Raw genomic sequence first — 21,625 nt, 5'->3', positions numbered from 1 at the left:
TCTGCAAACATTACACCAATGCTGCATTTAGGGTAAAACACTGTTCCTCCGTGCGGATAACTGATATTGCTGTGAACACCACAAACACAGTGCAGTCACAGAAACCATAAATTTGTCTTGAATCTTGGATATTTCCTGCTGGCATTAAAAATATGAGCACATGGAAAACTCATACGGTCCAAGGAACATACCAAACACCAAACAAGCAGAATTTATTTGCATAAAGACATATTTTTCTTTTTTGACTCTCTACTGGGAGGTCAGGGGTCGGGATAAACCTTCTGGACAACATCCCCATGCTTTTGGGGTGTCTTGCTCAAGGACACGTAAGCAGTCATGGACAGTTGAATGTGACTACAGAGATGAGATTCCCCATTTGAACATAATAACCATGCTGAGATTCTTGCCCCCCCTAGCAGTTGCAGTGTATTTGGTTTTGTATTTAGGGGATGTAAATACCTGCGGCATCAGTAAACAGGAGCAGGTCTCCGTCCCAGACCACTTAATAACAGCTCCGCATCTGAAATCTGTTAGCTCAGTGAAATAGTATCCTGTAGCGACGGATGTCAACAGAGAAGTCTGATCCAGCCGGTGGGGATGGGGAAAGCCGTTGGGTTTTGCAACTCTTGGCAGAGTTTGCCGTCTCCTTCGTGTGCAGATAGAGAGAAAGAAGAGGGTGGGAGAGGTAGTCATAAGGAGAGGGAGAGGAGGAGGGGGCATGAAGACAGAAAGTGAAATACAGATGCAGATATAAACTTTGAAAGAGTGAGAGTCCCGGGGGAATCTGTCACAAGACTATAAACCAAATGCACATGTCGCCTGTTTTAGTGTTACAGTCCATTGATAAAATCCTTCTTAATATTTTAACGTAAAATGTCAAATAGCAAATTTGTCCAAAACAATTCTAATCATCCCATCCTCTGTCCATGTCTTGCCTGAGACAAACACTTGAAGACAGTGTTCTGTCATAGCTCATGGGCCTAAAATGGAGGGGCGGCTGCAAGTCGTGAGATGTACTTTAGCATTTTGAGATTTTGGGGTCAGCAGATCCTCATCATGTACTCACATCCAGGAATATTCAGCGAGCATGAGAAGAAGCAGGTCAGCCATAGGAATAAAGGAGACACAGACACACAGACAGACTAAGAGAAAGAGGGGAAAATGTGAGGTGGAAGAAAGTAGCATGCGATCTTGGTGTTTTTCCCTGGCAGCTTCTCCCACTGCCCCTGTTCTTCGCACACACACAGACACACACACACTCACACATGCACTGACACTGCGTGCTCCTCTCACAGATAACACTGTTTAAAAACCCAAAGACTAAAAGTCAAAGAAAGATAAACACGGCCGAAGTTAAAGATCACATTTTTTTCCTCTCCCACCCGCAGCCGCTTGCAGCCCTGAGACTTACCAAGCAGTGGGTGAATGGGTTTACTTCAGGGGAGGGAATGATCATAACCACTGAACTGTAAGTGTCCTACTGTTGACATATGACCCATGGCAGTTATAAACCTCAACGGGTCCCCCGACTCTCTTGATTGTACTCAGCTGAGCTCAGTTCCTCTCAAAACAACAAACTAACAAACAGGGAAATCCTTTCACGCTCAGTAAGCCTTTTTTTATTGTGTGAAGTGCTGAGAGATTCACTGATGAAAGGCTACAGTGGAGCAACGCAAATCTCACAATTAAAGGTCTTAACTTACTGCTGTATTCTGTTCAGCACTGAAATATGGTATAGAAGCTAACACTTAATTTTAACCAACCCCCAAACTCCACTTCCACATGGCATCAATAAGAAGTATATTTTAAAAAATGTCCAAAACACAATTTAAAATAATTGTATATGCATATACACGGGGATTTTAAGTGTTTATTTTTGTATTAGTCAATAACAATAATTCAAAAATAATTAAATAAATAATAATAATAACACTAAACAAGAATTCCAAATTCCATATTTTTTATTGATATATTTATATTTATGAGTGACATACTTACTGTGTCACTGAAGTATTTATTTATATGTAGCTTTTGTAAAACCTTGTGAAAACTGAGAAAACATGTAATAACATATATTGCAATCTATTGTGGTTTATTACCTTTTTCCAACCGTAAATTATGCCCCCAAACATCTATTTTATCTAAAAAGAGAAAGTTTTCAGTCTGTTCATTTCACTTCGGTCATTTTAGTTGCAGCAAAATGCAACTAGTGAAATGAAAAAGCAACTGATTTTATTATTCTACTAGGTGACCAAAAGTTTCATTTGCATTTGCATTATTAATAATTTATGAAATAAAAATACTTAGTGTTTGTGTATCAATACAGTATGCCCACCAATAAATGTTTAATAACAAATTCTAAGGATGTGTGTAATCAGATATATAATTAATATGATTACAGCTGTCACTAGTTAATGTATCACCGGTTACAAAAATCTCCTTACAACCACAATAAAGTCTGCATTAAAATTAATTATTAAGTATTAACATACAGATAATTAATGGGAAATAAAGGTGGTTAAGTGAAGTTTTTTTTTCCATTTAACTTTTGGTGTGACTCTAATAATGTAATCTTTATAAGTATTTATATGGTGTTAGCAACTCTTAATAAATAATTTATTGTTGCTTTAAAGTTTTAAGCCATTAAAAACAACAACTCTCAAAGTGTTTGCTATCAATAATAGCTTATAGCCATTTACAAAAGTTAATTATTTTTAAAAATACTATTATGGGCAATTACAGTTACATTTTATAAACACCTCAAAAAGGGTGCCTTTTTAGGAAGTGCTACTATTGTTTTGATACACTGAAATTTGACAAAATTCTCCTCTGTTAGACTCCTCAAATCATGTGAACCTGCTTTGCTAGAAGACAAGACAATTCTTTCTAGTCATGTTGTAAATCAGTCTCTTCAAATCTGCTGGGAGCTCGCGTTTGGAAAACTCAGCTCCCAAACACTGTGTGAATGAAAATGTCATGTACATTTTAATTAAATCAGTGAGATTTACTGCATCATAGAGTGAAATAACAGGCTCTTTGCTTCTGTTAAGGTATTTAAGTGGCAGGCTCCCTCCCTGAGCAACAGCAACTGTTAAATCTGTGTGATTCAAAACAGCACGAACAGAAGCAGGTGAAAATGCGGCTTTATGATTTACAGGTCACAGAACGTGTCTGTCCCACCTACTAGCCTGGTCTTCATCTGTGACTCTGACGCGGCCTGGGTTTGGTGAAAACTATACAGTCTCCAGGTGGATCAAAGTTGTGTGTCTGTGAAAATCAAAGCGAGGTGGATGGAAAGGAGATAACTGCAACATTTGCCAAGATTGGCTCTGTCTGGTCTTCTCAAATAAGTCCATGATGTGCCCTGAGGCGACCTCCTCCTCGGTGTTTTTGAATCCCCGCAGGCATTCTAGGATTTAAAGTTGTAGGGCAGCTCTTGAGGTCAGCAGACAGAGTGTTAATCAGATCACACGCTGCTTCAGTTCAGAGTACTATAGCTCAGTGGGGATGTTGAAAAGAGAGAGACCATGTCCTTGTGTGCACTAGGAGCTTTTTTTTTTTTTTTTTTAGGATTTTGTTACCTTTAGTATACTATAAAGATCCTGCAAAAACTGTCCAGCTCTTCAAGACGCTGGATCAGTGGAAATGTTACTTTCATCAGATTGTTCTCTCCAAAGCTGTAAAACAACCCATAAGAGAGCAGGAATGCCAGTTTGTTCAAGAGGACTTCATAAGTGTCCAGTGTGCTGTAGTTTGTCTGCTTAGGAGAGAGAGAGAGAGAGAGAGAGAGAGAGAAAGAAGGGACTAAAGAGTCTAAAAGCATGTTAGAGTTTCCCAGAGACCTGGCTGCTCCTCACAACCAATTTGGCTTGACACAACTGACCTACTGAGTGGACAACTGGCCAGTTTTGATGTACAGAGCAAAACTCTTACTAGCAGATGTCAGCGAGCAGAGCTCATGCTTGGATGGCAAAACACACAGGTTAACCAAAGGCCACAGTCTGCAGATACACACTCACAAGCAGACATGCACATTAAAAAACAGGAAGGAGCCTCTCTGAGCAATCTGTCTGTGATGGATGGCGAACAATAAAGTTCGCACTGAGGTAAACCTTTTTGGACACAGTGAAAACAGTTCCTCTACGTATAAATAAAAGAAAACAATTCTGAGATCCCACAGAACGACTGGCAGGCAACAGGTGATTTAAAGAAGCGCAATACAAATGCAGTTATAAATCCTATCGTACGCAGGTGCGCAGCCAAATTCTCACTCAGACGGCTGCAACCCACTGAAGTATGATTGTTTCAATATGCTCATATTTTTTCACTGTGTGCCATTTTAAAAAAGAAAAAACAGTGAAATCCCAGGCCGTCTGCGTCGGCATACGTTTCCAATTCTGAATCAATCACAGCAAGTTTATCAGATGGCTGAGTTATTTTACCATAAACCCATTGGTAATGAGCCATACAAAGAGTTTTAATCTGTCTCCTTTCATATCTCAATCACAGAGACGTGTGTGTTTGACTCAGTTTGGTGTATTTTCAGGCTTTGGTGTTTGCTTTATGCAGCTATGCCTCACTAGTTGTGTGAAACTGAGCTTTTGATTTCTCACAGTCTTGAGTCATCCATACACACTTTATGTCAGAAGCTGTTTAGCGTCTTACTTTTATGTTTGCTTTTGATAAACACTTTGATTGTTGAGTTGTGCTTTTCCTTCCCTGCAGCTAAATAAATACTTTACAGCTCAACACAATCTAACTGAACAGTGTAGTCAAAATAACTGAAAGCATCATTTTTCTGCCCAGTGTTTGAGCATCTCCACCATCAATCAGACTGTGTTGACGGTACTGTGGCATCTGCTTTCTTTTTCTTCTGAAAAATTACGCGCAATATTTTAACTTATTGCACTTAAGTGATCTGAACCCCAAAGGGTCCCAATATGTATGTAAGTTACACAATATTATTTAAGGATGCCTCACCCACAAATTGATCATTTGTTTGTTTAATTTATTACTTACCCCGTGATATGTTGAATTCTTAAAGGGAGCTTTGTTTGTCTCTCATGCCTCCATGCTGAGCGAAGAATCCCAAATCAGAGCAAACTCATGATGAAATGATTTGACATGTTTCTGGAGTTAGTAAAACATCCATTTACATACTCTCACCCAACTCCTGCAGTATATTCAAAGTTGAATTTATGTATGTGCAAATGTGCAAAAATGTGCATGCACACATGAAACGTCACCTCAGTGGTAATTATTTTAAATATTCATGCAAGCATAGTCTAGTGTGCAGACTTATCTTCTTTCGCATTATCTCTTGTCCAGTTTTGGTACCCCCCCCCAAAAAAAATATAGCAACTAAACAACAAAATGTACTCATCTTTTTTAGACTGTAACAATATACTTTACTTTGTTATTGTTTGCAGTACAGTCTGAGCTGACTGCTCAATGATTACAGAGAAGTCAGTGATGAGGGCACTGGAGAGCAGCTCCAACCATGTAAACACCTCCCCCTCATCCTCCCCGGAGACCGACCTCGAGTGAGCACACCCGCGGCCTCCTGGGCCCAGGAGGAAATGAGAGGAGGAGGAGGAGAGGGAAGTGGCAGGCTCACAAAGAGAGACAGAGTGAGGTGAGATAGGGAGAGGCGCAGCACACCATGCAAGATCAAAGACAAAGGTTATGCACCGCTGGGGCCAAAATAAGCACATCAGTGGTGGGGCTCTCAGTAAAAGTTGTTTGTCTTTAGATTTCTAATTTGGGATACTGCTGTTTTATTGTCCTCAAGCCCAGATCACAGCATTTCTACTTAATTTGGCTGTTTTCGAGTGATTTTAATCAGACACCTTAATCCTCCCAGGTCAGGCCATTTGCTTTGGCAACATGTCAGATTCAGCTGACAACAAAGAACCATAAAGCATGTCCTCTGAAGAGTGCGGCGTATTAGAGACTCGCAGGTGGAGATTAGAGCCCAAGATCCACTTTGACTCTCCGCAAGACGCGCAGAGAGTATGTCATCGTTATTTCTCAAGGCCGCTCCAGCTCTCTTATCCAACTGAGCCAGGAGCCCTTGTCTAAAAACAGCAGCAGACATATTGATTGGAAATCTCCTCAGTGACATCAGAGCACTTACTGTTTACACTCTGCTTTATTTCTTCTTTTCTCCTTTAGCTCACCAAAAGAGGGATTGTATAACTTCTCTTTTGGCATCTCTGCTCTGGTTTACGAAAACACAATTCCAACCAGTGTTTCCCTTTTTTTTCACTTTGTCTCATTGTCCCATCATGTCTACCCTGTCCCATCTCTCTTCTTTGACATTTTCTTTCTCATCAACTATTACTTGCATTCTTGCTTTCCCAAGCCCTGTGTCTGCAGGTTTTTATTTCAGGCTGCATACTGCACCAACAACCTCCAGAATTAAGGCAAGGCAGTCTTTATGTGTTCTGAGAGGCAAGACCCAGGGCAAAAAATACCACAGAGCACTCGCTGCTCTCCCTCTCGTTAAGCCTGTTGCTTATGCTGTGTTTCATTTACCTTGGAATATGGAGGTCATCAGCCCATTCTCATTCTAAACTTGTCAAGTACCACCACATGGTCAGTGATTTTGGTGTCAAGACACTGACACACAGACACATTTCACAGTGGCATGATATGCTGCCGGTAACGATGTAATATAAGCCAAACCATGCTGTTTAAATAAACGTAAATATGAGGTATGTTAACACCATTATAAATTTATTTTGAAAAGACAAGCAGAAACTGTACGTTTCTTGTGAAAATGGAGTGTGTATTTGAAAAAAGCACATAACATTTAACTGCCATAAATTGCCACACCAAAACATCAACAACACATGCAGGAGTATACACAGCAGTGTTCCACTACAGCATGTCTAAAAACTTTAAGATCTTGTTAGTTATTCTAGTTTTAACAAGATGAGCCATTGTTACCAATGCCAGTCGATAGAAACGCATTACGCTGTATTTCAAGCATATAATCATTATAGCAACATTTCCACAGATAGAAGTTGAACAGTACTTTTTGACCTTATTGATGGGAGTGGCCATCTTGGATTCTGAGGTTGGGGTTTGTGCGGTTTCTCCAAGTTTCCAAGTTGGAAATCCTACTTCAGGGGACCTAACGGTTGAAATTTCCAATGGGAAACTCAGAATTTTTGACTTTCCAGTGCAAATGGAACGCACCTTAGTAATTGCGTAATTGGCATCTGATTAGTTTCCGAAGTATTATCATTATCACCATGGCAGCTAAGAACAATTTTTACAGAAACTAAAGTTAAAAAAAAAGAACCTGAAAGTTTGGGAGACAAAAATAGGACTTTCCCAGTGGAAATTACTCCTTTGACTTTATGTCTAAATCATATGTTTCATGTCGTCATTGTTCACCTTCAGCAGTCTGAAGAGATGATGGCACAGCAGTGTTTTCACTTTACCACCCAGCTGCTGCGGGGCAGTTGTAAAACCTCGGCTCTCAGGATAAACTCAGCTTTGTTCTAAACTAACTGTGGCTCTGCGGCCCTATCTCTTTCTCTCCTTTTTCTCCTCGTTTCCCCATCTCCTCTGTCAGTCGAGGAGACTGAGTGGTTCCACATGGGAAAGCCCAGGGCTTCACACATCAGCCTAGCTGTGGGGATGAAATATGCTGTCGGTACATATCATCACATCATTAGGCCCAAAGGGATCCCTGCGATGGATTAGAAGCCGTCTACCTGCGAGGCTGGGATGAATTTATGAAGCACTTTATCATGATGAAGCATTAGTGGAACACTTTGTCTCTTTCCATTTGTGTTTATCTGTGGGAATAATGATTGTGTCTCCCTCCGTTTCGCTCGTTCTCTTCCAGTCTCTTCATCTTAATTTCTCTGTGTCATTTATGTGTGTGTTCTGACCTCTGACCCCTCCCTGTTTCTGACGCTGCCGGTTATCAGCGCAAGATAAGTGACGTTGTCCGAGCCTCTCTCGGTCCAGCCGTTTGAGCCGTGCGTGGGAGGCAGCAAATTGTCCATTAAGTGTTTCTGCTGAGGCCCGAGAGAAGATTTGATATAGCAGGGAAACAAAAGTAATATGTACCAGGAAATTCAATTGTCTCTCTCCAGCAAGTTTGAGTTTAGCTTTAGTTTGGCTTCCCCACCAAATCACATGAAAGCAGTTCAGATGAGGTTTAGCTCCGAGTCTGTCTTTCAGCCAGTCTCCTTTTGCTCTCCTGCACAGATTTGATGCCAGTGTTTATGTGTGTTTATATGAAAGAGCTTCTATGACTCAGGCTCACTTCCTCAAATGTTGCTGTGCCACAATAGAAGGAAGCTACCTCCTCTTTCTCACCAACCTGATGTGCTACTACAGGAGTAAGCATAGGAAACATCCCCCCTTTGCTGCAGTGTGAAGGTCCTTGACCCTAACACAGCTGCAGCTTATTCATGTAGTGAAAGTGAGAGGAGTTCAGGAAGGTGCCCTCCGCTACTTTGGTATCGAGAGACTCCGTGTGAGAACAGAAGTCTCTGGCAGGAAGCCTCCGTTACAACCTTGAGTTCAGGGGTTGTGTTTTGGATAGTCAGCTGAGGGAAGCCAGGGGAAGGTGAAGTCACTCTCTGTCAGGTCATTGCCAGTTAGGCCTGATTTGACCGAAGGAGATCGTGTTACGACAGCACGGAACCTCCTTGTGGCTCTCGAGACTCGAAGCTCCGCGTCTCACAGACCATAGGGCATCCTCTGTTCTCTGAGGAAGCCCGGCTGTTATCGAGCCCCAGCGCACAGTGCTCTCCTCTAACAATGCTAACTAAATCCCCAGTGCAGGTCAGGTTCACACTGAACTCTCAGAGTAGCCAAATGAAGTCACAACGCCCATGCTTGGATTACTGAATAAGAAGTAGGCCGACTTTGCAGCACCATAACTTCTTGTTTTCCAATCAGTTGAAAATATTTTTTTTTTAGTTTTTTAGTTTTTTTCCAGTTTGCAAGGTTTCTATGCATATGCACAAAGTAACTTTATTATCATGTAAATCACAACATGTCGTATAACTTTAGTTTGGTTTAAAAAAATCACTGCCTATATTTCCAATATTTGCTGCAGTTCATGTAGGTGTGATGTTGTGCTCATTGACAATATTTTTGTGGTTGGAAAAATTTCCTCCTCTGACAGAGCCGGAAATCAACTAAAATGCATGATTGCATTTTAAAGGATTTTTTTTTTGTTTTAAAGCCTCAGATAATATATGTTTTTCTTATTTTGTCACTTTGGCATCTTTCTACAGCTTTAAATTCATGGTTCATAGTGTTATAATCTGCTGTTAAAGCTTTCAATATCATGAACATATTACTCCACCTGAGCATCCTAGCTTTAATTATATCTTGTCAGCAATATCTGTAGCAGCATGCAAACACCTACACAGATCCTTATGTTGTTTTTTTTAAGCCGTGCTATTTTTGGTCTGAGAGCCTGCTTAGTCTGGGCCTTCTGCTATGGTTGGTCTTAGCACCTACCTTGAATGTTACCAGCCCATTAAATCGCAGTCCTCAGCTGTCATCGGCAGCATAGATTTGAGGTTGTATGATTCTGCTCTGCCTATACTAACATTAATTATTAGGCTGTAACCTCAAGTGGCCTTAGTAATTATCAGCGGAACAAAGGAGGAAGTCAGGTGATGTAAAATAAAGAGTGACAGGATGGATGGATGGATGGATGGATCAAGTACACGCAGGACCTACACACAGGAGACCTCTGTGTCCCATGACAAACCAAAAGTCAATGTTGAGTTATTTCCACTAATGTACATAAGTTAACGTACATAACTTAAGTTGCGTCACATATGTTGCCAAAGTAAACTTCCGTATGTAACTTTAGTTACAATACAAACAAATGCAGGACTTTCATCCAGGAGACTGCTGTGTGTCCCGTGTGAAACCAAAAGTCAACATTGACTTATTTAAACTAGTGATAGAAGTTAACTTCCATTGCAAACTTCAGTTACATCCTGTATGTAACGTACCTAAGTTGCGTCATGTACAAAGTTAACTTATGTACGTAACTGAGGTTACCTAAGAAACACAGATATTTTGACCCAAATAGTGATTTCACCGGAACGACACAGTAACCCTTTCACAATGTTGGATGTGTACCTTCTGGCCTTTTGGTAGGTGCAGGTTGGACTGGTCTAGGCATTATAACTAGTGATAACAGCTATCTAATGGGTTGATAATGTTCCTATGGGGTGACAACGTGGAACACACTGAGCAAATAGTTGCTTTGATAACTGAAATAGTGCAGTATATAAGAGTTGAACTGTACTGCATTGTTGATTTATGCAATGCACATGCAGCATGTGAACTGGAGGCACTGCATCCCCTCTACAAGGTACAAGCAAATAATTTCCCATCACAGTTGATACAGATTATTTTAGCGATGTCAACATTCATTCAGCCAGCAGTCACACCCAGTGGAGACGGGGTGCAAGCCACTGCCAAGAAACACTGGTAGGCCTTCACAAAGGAGCTGAATTGTCCATTGAACACTTGAACACGGCTGGCATCAGAGTAAAGCACAGTCATATTTTTGTGTCACTCTCACACCTGCCTGAAATAGATCTCCCAGCCGCCCAGCCCTAACTATATGTCCTGACAGGTCCAGACTGCGGTTCACTGATTGCACTGGCACCGCGGCTAATAAAGGATGTCACTCTGTTTAACCAAGACTAGCAGGGCACTTTTTTTTTTCAGCAGGGGAATATTTGGAGTTCAATTTTCCGCTGTTTTTGTTTATTCATGAGAGGGTGTCCTCCCAGTTACAGCTTTCCATTATTAACCTGGGCAACTGAAAAAAGAAAAAAACAAAATAAGTTTCCAGAGCTGTTGAGAGGAAAGCTGGGCCATAGAGAGTTCATTTATGTACATATCTGACAAGAAAAATCTTACTATTGTATAACATAACATAAAAATTTTGTTTACAATAGAATATTTAGATCAGGAAAGTAGAAAATAATCACCTGGCATGTTTTTTTTAAAACTAGCTTTACAACGCCATGTACCCTGCCTGTCCTTATTATGCAAGGGGTTGATTTTTAGAGCCAAATTCCACTGTGGACAAAATGTTCCCCTGCATGTCTAACTTCCCTTATGCTGCATATTTGTGGTTATCTAGTCACTTCATGGAAGGTGAGACAGACTGAAAAAAAGAAGAGCTGTCATGTGGGAGACTTTGACTTTAAAAGGAAAAACAGAAAAATATGCACTGGCAGAACTGTGATTGTGGCTCTTTTGTCAGCATTCAGGATTGTTGTTTTTCCAAAAATAATCAAAACATTTTAACTCAATGAAATCTATTGAATAAACAAAATTAAACTAAATGCATTCAAGGACCTGTCGCCAAAAACAACACGACTTGTTTGACATGCACACGTTTTTATTCACAGTCATTACCTGTTTATCCGTCACTCATTCAAATTTCATTTCCCAGAAGTTGTTGCAACTAAATAGTGACACGAGCTACCCCAATAAACAGCTATAAATAGCAGCTTGGTGTTGTCTTGTGGTGTAACAGTTGGCCACATCCTGTTTCTGATATTCTCACATCACTGACAAGAGTACATAGATGAAAACACAGAGGCCAGAGTTTTTTTACCTTTCTTCTCTCTTTATCACCCGTTTCTTCAGAATGGAACATCACTGGGCATGCCAATGGAAAATATTAGTTGATAAGTGCAGCAAAATAACACCGCAGTTGATATGTGGGCGGCAGAGACGTCACTATTTTTTTTTTTTTTTTTTTTATACAGTGACTGAAAAGAAGAAAGGAAGCCACTGCTTTGCCTCTGAGAAAAATAAAGAGTACATTTGTGGGTTTATTTTTTCTCAGCCGAGCTGTTGGGTTTTCCCTTTCCTTTCCTCACAATTACCTGGAGCTGTTGTCTCACCTCGGCTACCAGAAAAGAGCAGCAACATTAAAGTTTGAGCATCTAATTGTTACATGTGCTTGCACTTCCTTTATGTCCTGCGATGGCAGAGCTAAAAATAACCTCAGCGTGTAAATGCCTGTTTAGCCCGGAGCGGAATAGAGTTGAAAACAGCCAGCAGTGTTGGCACAGGTGGGATTTTTCCAATGGGAGTTCCTCCTGTTTAGGGAGGTGAGTCCCAGACAATCTGTTTGTGTACGTGTGTGTGTGTGTGTGTGTGTGTGTGTGTGTGTGTGTGTGTGTGTGTGTGTGTGTGCGTGCGTGTGCGTGTGTGTGCGCGCGCGCGCATGTGAGGATAGGTGGGTGTTTGACTGCATATAAAAAGCACAGCATGCTATTATAGGTGTGTGGCCTACTTCTTTACAAAATACAATCTGTGACACAATATGTATATATTTATTTACATAATAATTTCTGTCTCCAACCTTGGTAATAAGAGTACACATTGCTGTGGCGTTTCTTTTCATTTCCCATAGATCAGTTCAGGTGACATCAGTACCACTGCTGTACAGAAAATTTATGTAATACCCCATTTTCCACCAAAATTAGAACATGTACGCAGGTTTTTTTAAACATGGGAAAACCTACTAAAAGTAGGAAATAGACTGCTTTTCCATTGATGGTAGACCAGAGCTGTGTACATGGCTCTGCAGTAGACAAGTGTGCCTTCTGTGTGTGTGTTTCAGTGACAGGCCAGAAAACAGGCTAGTAAACATCTGAAAGCAGCATGCAGGCCAGTGAAAATGTAATGGTGATTACTTCTTCTTTTTTTTCCCTCTTACTTAGGCAGTCGCTTTCCCCAACTCAGTGCAAACTAAATGTGGGTTGATGTTCAAGCGCTGCTTGGATGGAGATGGACGGTATTTTGTGATGGCGCATCATTGCATCTCATTGGTGCAGGGCTAAAATTAGTACATTGTTGTATTTCCATTACTGTGGATCAGAGCCGGAGCCGATAAACATCTGTGACTACTGCAGAGTCGTTTGACCTGGGTGTGAATGCTGATAAAAACATTTCCAATAACATTAAAAAGCAAGATGTTTGTGGGTGTAAGTTGGGGTTTTTTGTGCTTTTGGAAAGGGGCTTTCTTTTCATTTTATCAGCACCACAGCTGTTCAATATGGCATTGCATCGATAACAATTCACAGCACAGCAATGGTTGGTAATAAAATGAGCTGGTCTTGTTTTCTTCTTGATTGGTGCAGATGCTTTACCATTCACCAAACAGTATCTAGTGATAACAAACTGCAGGCCCACGTTGGGCCTTAGAGTGGGTGGACTTCCTGTCTCGGCTCCCTGCTGTAGACGGTGGTCTCACCAGACTTTGCCTCTCTCTTTCTCTCTCTCTCTCTCTCTCTCTCTCTCTCTCTCTCTCTCTCTCTCTGTCTCTCTTTGTCTCTCTCTGTCTCCATCAGTCCTCTTTATCACAGCGAGCTTGATGACTGAGGAGCTTCTTGTTTGCGTTGAGCCACAGGGCTCGAGGTCCTCCCCATCTTCTCAGTCACTTCCCTCTTTTGTGCCAAAGAACACAGAGCAGATAAAGGCAGGGGACTGATGTGTGTCTGCCCGACTGTGGGAAAGGCGCGGGCACAGGAACTAGTGCAGGAAAGACAAGACGATGACTTCAAAACAGAGATGTGTGTACAGGGCCGATACGAGTTTGAAAGGCTGGCAACGTCAGTGATATGTTTGGATTGCAGTTACTGTTATCCAGTATGGTTCTACTTGACCACATCTATGCCAAGTATTCAGTGCAGCGTTGCCTCATGCAGCATTATTAATTTCAAGTTGCAAGGACAGAAGTGCCCGTCAAGGCTTCAAGTGTCTGTTTAGTAAATAAATGACACGTCATGTTTAAAATCTAACACAAAACTTGCAAATATAACATGACTCACATTTATCCTGTGACTAACAGGAGCATTAGAGACACAATTTTAACCCTTTGAAACATGGAGCGGCATCGCTTTTGTTGTGTTGCTCTCAGACACCTTTCATTAAAACTTTTTAGGCCTGACGTGATTTCTTTTGGAAATATGGGAAAAAAGGCATTAAGTAACTTGGTCAGAAATGTTCCACATATTGCAAGAAATGAGCAGATTTAGGAAATTATTTTATTATTATTATTTTGGGGGAAAAAAAGAAAGATGTACAGAAAAACAATATAATTCCCATAATTACATATTTAAAATCATGTTACAGAATTTTTATATTTTTAAAAGACTCGTGTCTTGCCTGTTGCCTTTTTTTTTTTTTTACCAATTTTCAGGTAATATGAATGATGTTATATCCTTATCGTTTGGTGACTTGAATAATGTAAACATGAATTTTAGGTTTTGGTTAGTAAAGTTACTGTGGTTACATTTAGGTTTCTTAAAATTACTCCAAGATCACACCATTTTTAACACGTCTCCAGGAGAAAGTCCCAGGGAAAAGTGTGGATTTTTGTGACCCATCCACCACCCAAATCTGCCTCCTTATAAAGCCACTCAGAACTGCTTTCTTGGTGCATTGCTCACGTGATTGCAGCCTTTCAAGAAACACAGCATATGTACGAATTTGGGTGCATAACTTTTTGTTTGAAAACGTGTGAACAGTTTGTGAGAACTACAATTTGACTGTATATTTTATTAGACCCTCCCTGTTTGGCAAACACCCTCTGCTTTTAAACTTCAGATTCCTAGTTTTAAACAGGTTTTCTGCTGTCACAGTCTGCCGTGCCCTGATTCTTCCAGACTTTTGGGAAGACTTCAATAAATGTCTGTTTAAGACACATTAAAGTTGCTTACATCTCGATTTTGTCTTTCTTTTTTTACTTGGTCAATTTATCATAAGATGATCGTGTTTTTTTTTTTATTTGGGGGTTTCAGTTTCCTGTGTTTTTCTCCTTCTGTGTTCCTGTGCTGCCTCTTCCTCATTGACCTACACATCTGTCCTGCATCAGCCTCGTTAGTCCTTCCTGCTGCTCGGTTTCTCTCAGCCAATCAGCTCTCTGCCTGTTCTTCTGCCTCATCACCTTACTCTCCTCACCTGAGCTTCTCTGACCTTTTTCTCCACCTGCACTTCATCCCCTCGTCAGTCTAATTTGTATTTAAGCCTTGATTTTCCTGATTTTTTGTCTTTGTTGGATCCTTGTTTTGGTCGTATGACTTTCTGTTTGCTGTTTCCCTGCTCTGACCTGGAATAAAAAGTTCTCTGAGTTATAGTTGTCTGCTGTCTCCTATATTTGGATCCACCTTTTCCACTTGACATGACTTCCTATTATAAAGTCTCAAGCAAAACTGAGATATTGGCAGCTTCAATCACGTTAAGACATTGTGCAACTGTTAAAACTGACAAAATGACAGCTGGGACCTCTCTGGGCCCCTGGAATTTAAGTGGCTCCAGAGCAGTCACCCACTTTGCCTGGTTTGAAATCCATCCCCGGCAGGTTTTTTAAACTGACAACCTTCCTATCACAAACCTTCCTCTGTAACTTCCAGGCCACATCTCTTCATTAAATGTAATAGTCTTTTAATGATCTGAATTGCCTTTCAATGTGACTACTTAATAATGATCTGCAACTTCTCTTTTCTTTCCACAGTTAACGAGATCATCAGGAACGACCTCTCCAGCATTTCCGTGCACACTCATGCATAGACGTCCAGAGGTCTTCTGTAGCAGCGCGCACACACAAAAACACACACAAACAGCAGCAGCATCAACAAAAAGAGGACAAAATAATAGAGATCCAGATGATGAAGAATTAAGTTTTGACCAGGATCTCCTAACTGACCATCATTGCCATCAGCTCCTCCTCGCTGCAGATTCACATTGACAATCACTGGCAAGCTCCATTTGAATAAACAGATGAATGTTATATTTACAAAAATAAAAAGGGAAGTGATATCAGGGGCAAAGTATATGAATACACTTGCCTTAATTCACAGCAGATGTTCTTTAGTGGACCAAACAGCTCAATGAGACTGAATTACTTCTATTGTTGACAAAATGACAATCTTCATTTTTGAGTGTGATCTGTATGTTAATGCATGGACAAGCTAAATGGGACAACGAGTGTCATGCTTCACTTTGGTTCATTTGTTTGTGCAGTCAGTCCGCGACAACCGAATTGGTGCCTTACAGCAGCGATATTGACAGCAAACAACAGCAGCAAATACAGACGGTTCTCTCAAACCCAAAGTGGAAGTTTTTATATGACATTTTTGTATCATTTCAATGATTTGTTTACAGGGAAACAGAATAAAAAAGGCTGGAAAAATATGTTGGGAGTATGTGAATAGATTAGAATTGTATTTTTTTTTCTTGCTTCCTCATTATTATCTCATTGTTCATTTATACTGAATGTTATTGTATGATATTCTTTTGTATAAACATGTATTTGAAAATGTACTTATGTATGCCTTATGCTTATGTCATGCAGTTTGCTATTTAGCTGTTTTTGTTCCATTCGTCTTCCCCTAACATGTACCATTTCTATTACCCCTGCATTATGTTTTTCACCTTAGTGCCTATTTTTATCATCCTGCCCTGGTCTTCCAGCCCTCCCACCCAAACCACGACATATTGATGCACAGACAATCAGAGAAATATATAGTACATATCCTATGACAACAGTTCGTGGTTGCAGGAGCTTATAAAGGCAGGTATCAGAGGTTTCTTCTCCCCCAGCTATAAGATAGTTGAACAATGGTAAGCTTACCTGCTGAATTTAGATAAGAATACTTCCTGGACAATATATATTTGTCTGTTGCTTCTTTCACTGCAGGTTTGCATGTAAATAGGCACAGGGAAAGTACGCGGCAGGCACAGTTTTACTCATCATTTGGGTGATTCCACTGAGGAGTTGGCAGGACTGTTACTTACAGCTGGCAATAATTGATGTGAGTAAACCAAAGGATTTTATCTTTGGTGAAATTATTGTCCAAGTTTCCTTTTTCTGTCGGAGACTTTAGCTTCGAGCCGTTCCCCCATACAAAAAGAAAGAAAAAAAACATTATGCACTTTACCGTAGAAACAGAGCAGGTTTCCTTGCTTCCAGACCAAATATTGTAGATGGATTTCCACTGTCGTGTCATAAACGTACCAACTCTTCTTTCACACAGCTGCAGTCTTTTCCATGTTATCTGTCTTTTTGGAGCATGCACATTGTACTAATGTCGGGGATCATTTAGCTGACAGTAGCTTACAAATATAGCTTCCTAATACATTTTTGGACATATAGTATAACAGCATGACTAAACTGTATGAATAAGGTTTCTATTTTGTGCCTTACTCTCTTTCTTGGCTACAAGATCGTCACAACTCTATAATGCTTTTCTGTGTAGGCACAAGGTGAAATATATTTCTCTTTAATATGAAATATTTATGAAAAAATGAAATGTGTTTTAAGTGCATTTAATGTGTTCTCAACAATGAATTAATAAATGGCATAATGGTGACCATACATAACCTAAGTTCTCAGTTATTTTGGTGTGGTATTAATATTCGAGCATGTACAGTTGTGAATGTTATTTTTATAATAAGTAAACAAGTATTTTTAAATTTTTATTTTTTATTTTATTTTATCTATTTATTAATTTTTTTTTTTTTTTTTACTGCTTGGAATTAATTATTTGCATAATGTGTGACCCACGTCATAAATTCATGACTTGACTCATCTTGTCAAAATTAAAAAAAGACCTTTGAGCCTTCTACTTTAAAATATTTCATGCCCTTCCCCAAGCCCAAAGATTTCAGAAAAAGTACATCATAAAAACCGTACGCATGAATCAATCATTTCCTGTATCAACTAATATGACACTATGTAATCCCAACAAGTTGATACTTACTTCCCCAGATCCACTTGGTTTAAACCAATCTATCTATATCCAACAAGCTGCAAGAGAGAACCACGAGGAACTGTTTCAGTACTGAGCACCAGTTGGAAAATTTTTTTTTAAAAAATGGTTTGTCATCAAAAACTTACTACAGTATGCAGAATGTGCAGGTCAGAAATAACAGAGTTTGACATTGAGACAACATTTTTTATGCAAATTTTGCACTGATGATTTTTGTAAATATATTAATAATGTTGTTAAATTGGCTTGAAGGACATATAATGACTTGTTTGAGACTCAAAATTCAAAGTAGATTTGGGATTTGACTTGGGACTTCTCAGTTCTGACCTGGGACTTGAGTGCAAAGACTTACTTGTGACAGCGGGGGCCCTTCTGTGCGGAGTTTGCATGTTCTCCTCGTGTCTGCGTGGGTTCTGTCCGGGGTCTCCGGCTTCCTTCCACAGTCCACAGACATGCAGCTCAGGTTGATTGGTGACTCTAAATTGCCCTTAGGTGTGACTGTGAGCGTGTATGGTTGTCTGTCTATATGTGTCAGCCCCGCGATAGTCTGGCGACCTGTCCAGGGTGTACCCCGCCTTCCGCCCGATGGCAGCTGGGATTGGCTCCAGCCCCCCGCGACCCTTATGAGGACAAGCGGTTACAGAAAATGACTGACTGACTGACTTGTGACTTGCAAAACAATGACTTGGTTCCACCTGTGGTATTGTCTGGCCGTGATTCTCAGCATGGAGGCTGCTGAGCTGTGGTCTGGCAGCTGACACTGCTCAGTCCAAACTGCTGAACAATGGCAACAGTGCTGACAGAGCTAACAGTGTTAACCTGGGGAGCAATGGAAAGTTGCCATTATGCATCAACTGCCCTGTCCTGGTATCGGTGTCCCTCCCTGCCACTGTGTGGCACTGTGCCAGCTTTACGCGCACCCTGATCAGTGGGCGGGGCTGTGCGCTGTCACAGGTGGTGCGCTGTGGCTGTAGCTCGTTGGTGAATCCCTTCCTTTGGTGTGGCTGTTTGGCGTGTGGAGCCTCTTGCTTGGCATGGCAGCCGTCATGGCGCATTTTTACGTCCATAAAGGTAATGCGCTCTGCCATTTTCGTTCTTGTATGTTTGCGTAAATTAAATTAAAAAAAAAAAATGCTAATTGGAGACAGTCTCCACTCATCATAACGTGGCTGAGCGCTGGTGCGGCGGAGGACGGATCTCTCGGCTAGAAGTCCGTCTGGGTGCAGTTACGTGTCCGCTTGGTAAGTCATTGTTGTCTGTCTGTCCATCTGCTCTGTCACTCGGGTCCTAGCTGATCATTGTCAGGTGTGTTTGTGTACAGTGTGATTTAGCTGTGGCCTCTGAGGCTCTCACCCGCAGGTTCTGCGTGCGGCTGCGCTGTGGCTTGACAAGTTGTATGTATGAGAGTAGATTACCCTAAAACATTACCGTTAATTGAATTATCTTACCTACTACATCTAAATAATATCTTAATGTGCCTTTTTTTAGAGGCTTGGGTTGGTGTTATACAGTTTTTGCTTTTCTCCATCTTGCGGTTCTGTTTGAGGTTAGGAAAGGCGCCTCGGTTTTTAAATTGTTGCTGTATTTATTGCCTTAAAATGTTTTTGCCTTAGTTAGTATTAATTGTAGTATTGGTTTTGATTGTATTTTGTAAGTATTTTGTTCATTTGTGTGTGTTTGGATTTGGTTTCTTTTGTTATTTCATTGTCAGTGCCGATTTCAGGCTGCACCAGCTATGTTCAGCAACTTATGGCACGTTTTTAACCCTTCACTCTATGTTGGCCGCTGCTGGTGGTGTTTTCACCACGATCCCCCTTTTTTTGTGTGTGTTTGTGTGCGTTGGTATGGGGGTTCATGGGTGGTGAGTTTAAGGACCCCTTCCCCATTTTGGTTCCCTGGCCCTGTCCTCATTCCCCTTCCTGCCAAGTGCTTATTATTATATTATATTTTAGATACTTGTGCCAAGACATTTTAACTTCTGTTTGAATATTTTATTGTTCTTGTTAATTTAAATTCTTCTGTTTTGAGATTTGGCTTTAAAATTTCCCAGGGACAGAATTCCCACAGGTGGCTTGTCGAAACACCAAGAGTACAGTGCAAAGTAGCAATGACTAACTAGCCAGTGGGATACACACACACACGCACGCACACACGCACGCACGCATGCATGTGAGGCCAGACCGGCTTACCATAACAAACCACAGAGAAACTTAAATTACAGCATACGAAGAGGTAGCATGATGTCGTTTTGTGCTCACAATCGCTCCACTGTAACTTTACATAGCAAATCGAGGTTAGCCGCTATATAAATGCTCTTAATATTGTGTACAGAATGTTACCTAGTTCTGTTTATTTGAGATAATAGGCTCCATTTTTTTAAGTGAATTAGTTGGTGATGTTTTCAGTCTTTTTTTCCTCACTTTGTTCCTTTAAAAGCATTCTTTGACTATTACATGTATGGCCCATATGGCTATGCTTTAGTTTTAAGGCCTACTTTAACTCGGCTGTGTGATTTTCTTGTGTTATACTGCTTGACCTTAGTGAACCTCTGACTGTTCCAACCTGTACCTATATCCCCAATAAAACCTGAAATGGAGACAGTTGGACATTGACAAGAGTAGGGAAAAATTATTGGGGGGTTGTTTCTCTACTTTTACTTTTTTCTAAATGTAGTGTTTTTGAATGACATTTTACTTTCATTTATTTATTTTTTGCTTTATCACAATTCTTATTGCTGCAAAATAGTTGAACTTTTGTACTCTGCGTTTTACATCTTAAAATTTTTCCTCTGCAGTTGCCAGCAGAAAGGGCACTTAAATCAATCATCAGATGGTATTTGGTCTTCCACTTTAGTTTCAAAGTCAAATCCAAACAAACCTACACTGTACTTTAGCGGGATAAAACGCATCAAGCTGCTGATATGCCAAGTACAAGCAGAGGCCTGTGTGTTTTCCGGTGAGTATTGTTAGCGGTGGGTAGTTATGAGTGAAACAGCTCCTCGCCATGGGAGCTGTGCCACGCTCCTGTGTACCACCTGCCAGTCCTCCAGACTTTTTTCCATCCAGCAAAGTTATGAAGCGCCCATCCCCATAGTGACAGAAGGCAGGCCTAGGCGGTGCTCCCCTGTACGGCTATGGTAAGCCCAAAATAGCCTCACTATTTACAGATGCAGTCACGCCCCTTTTTCCTGGCACCCTGTACTCCTTACCTTAGTCTTCCTCTGACGCCGCCGTACCCTTTGACACAGTGGAGAGATGACTCCGGGCCATAGTTTCCACCGGAGCAGCAGTCAAGCAGGGAGACTAACTAAAGCAATGGAATATCCATGATATCAAAACAAATGGAGCTTCAGAAACTATTGACATCTGCTGAAAGATTTATTTTCTGATGATCAAAAGTACAAAACCTGCACAGAGCAATACATTTTTTTCTCATATGTGAAACTGAAGCATTTTGTACCATTGCATTATGCTTTTCATAATATTTCAGTTTTAAGAGTGTAATACTGAATTATGCATGCTTCAACAATGCATGCTCTCTGCTTAAACTTTGCAGTATATAGGCCAATGTTTACATTTTACTTTTTTTTTTTCAAAGCACTCTGAGTTGCATTTCTTATGTATACTTATTTGCAATCTTGCCAAGAGTTGGATGAGAAGATCGATACCACTCTCATATCTGCCCGTTAAATATGAAACCATTGCCAGTAGAGAGTTAGTTTAGCATAAAGGCTGGAAACGGCAAATAGGTAGCTTGGTTCCATCAAAAGCAAGACAAAACCTGCTTACTAGCGCCCAGGAAAGTCACGTTCAACTCATAGCCCT

General features: G+C 40.6%; 1 protein-coding gene across 4 annotated transcripts in view; it reads left to right on the top strand.

Annotated features, from left to right (window-relative positions):
- LOC121946226 (nuclear factor of activated T-cells, cytoplasmic 1-like) overlaps window positions 1–17,412 on the top strand; it is a 155,851-nt gene extending 138,439 nt beyond the window's left edge. For all 4 annotated transcript variants that reach the window (XM_042490717.2, XM_088083991.1, XM_042490716.2 and 1 more), the window contains one exon: window positions 15,545–17,412. In XM_042490717.2, coding sequence (XP_042346651.1) covers window positions 15,545–15,600 — 56 coding nt within the window. In that variant the 3' untranslated portion in view covers window positions 15,601–17,412. The remainder of the gene's footprint in view (window positions 1–15,544) is intronic.
- Window positions 17,413–21,625: the final 4,213 nt, after the last annotated feature.

Source organism: Plectropomus leopardus, chromosome 11 (genome assembly GCF_026936395.1).
Source record: "Plectropomus leopardus strain MGB_pleo_1.0 chromosome 11, ASM2693639v1, whole genome shotgun sequence".
NCBI lineage: Eukaryota > Metazoa > Chordata > Actinopteri > Perciformes > Serranidae > Plectropomus > Plectropomus leopardus.
Note: the sequence above shows the minus strand (reverse complement) of the source record. Positions and strands in the feature narration are given on the sequence as shown.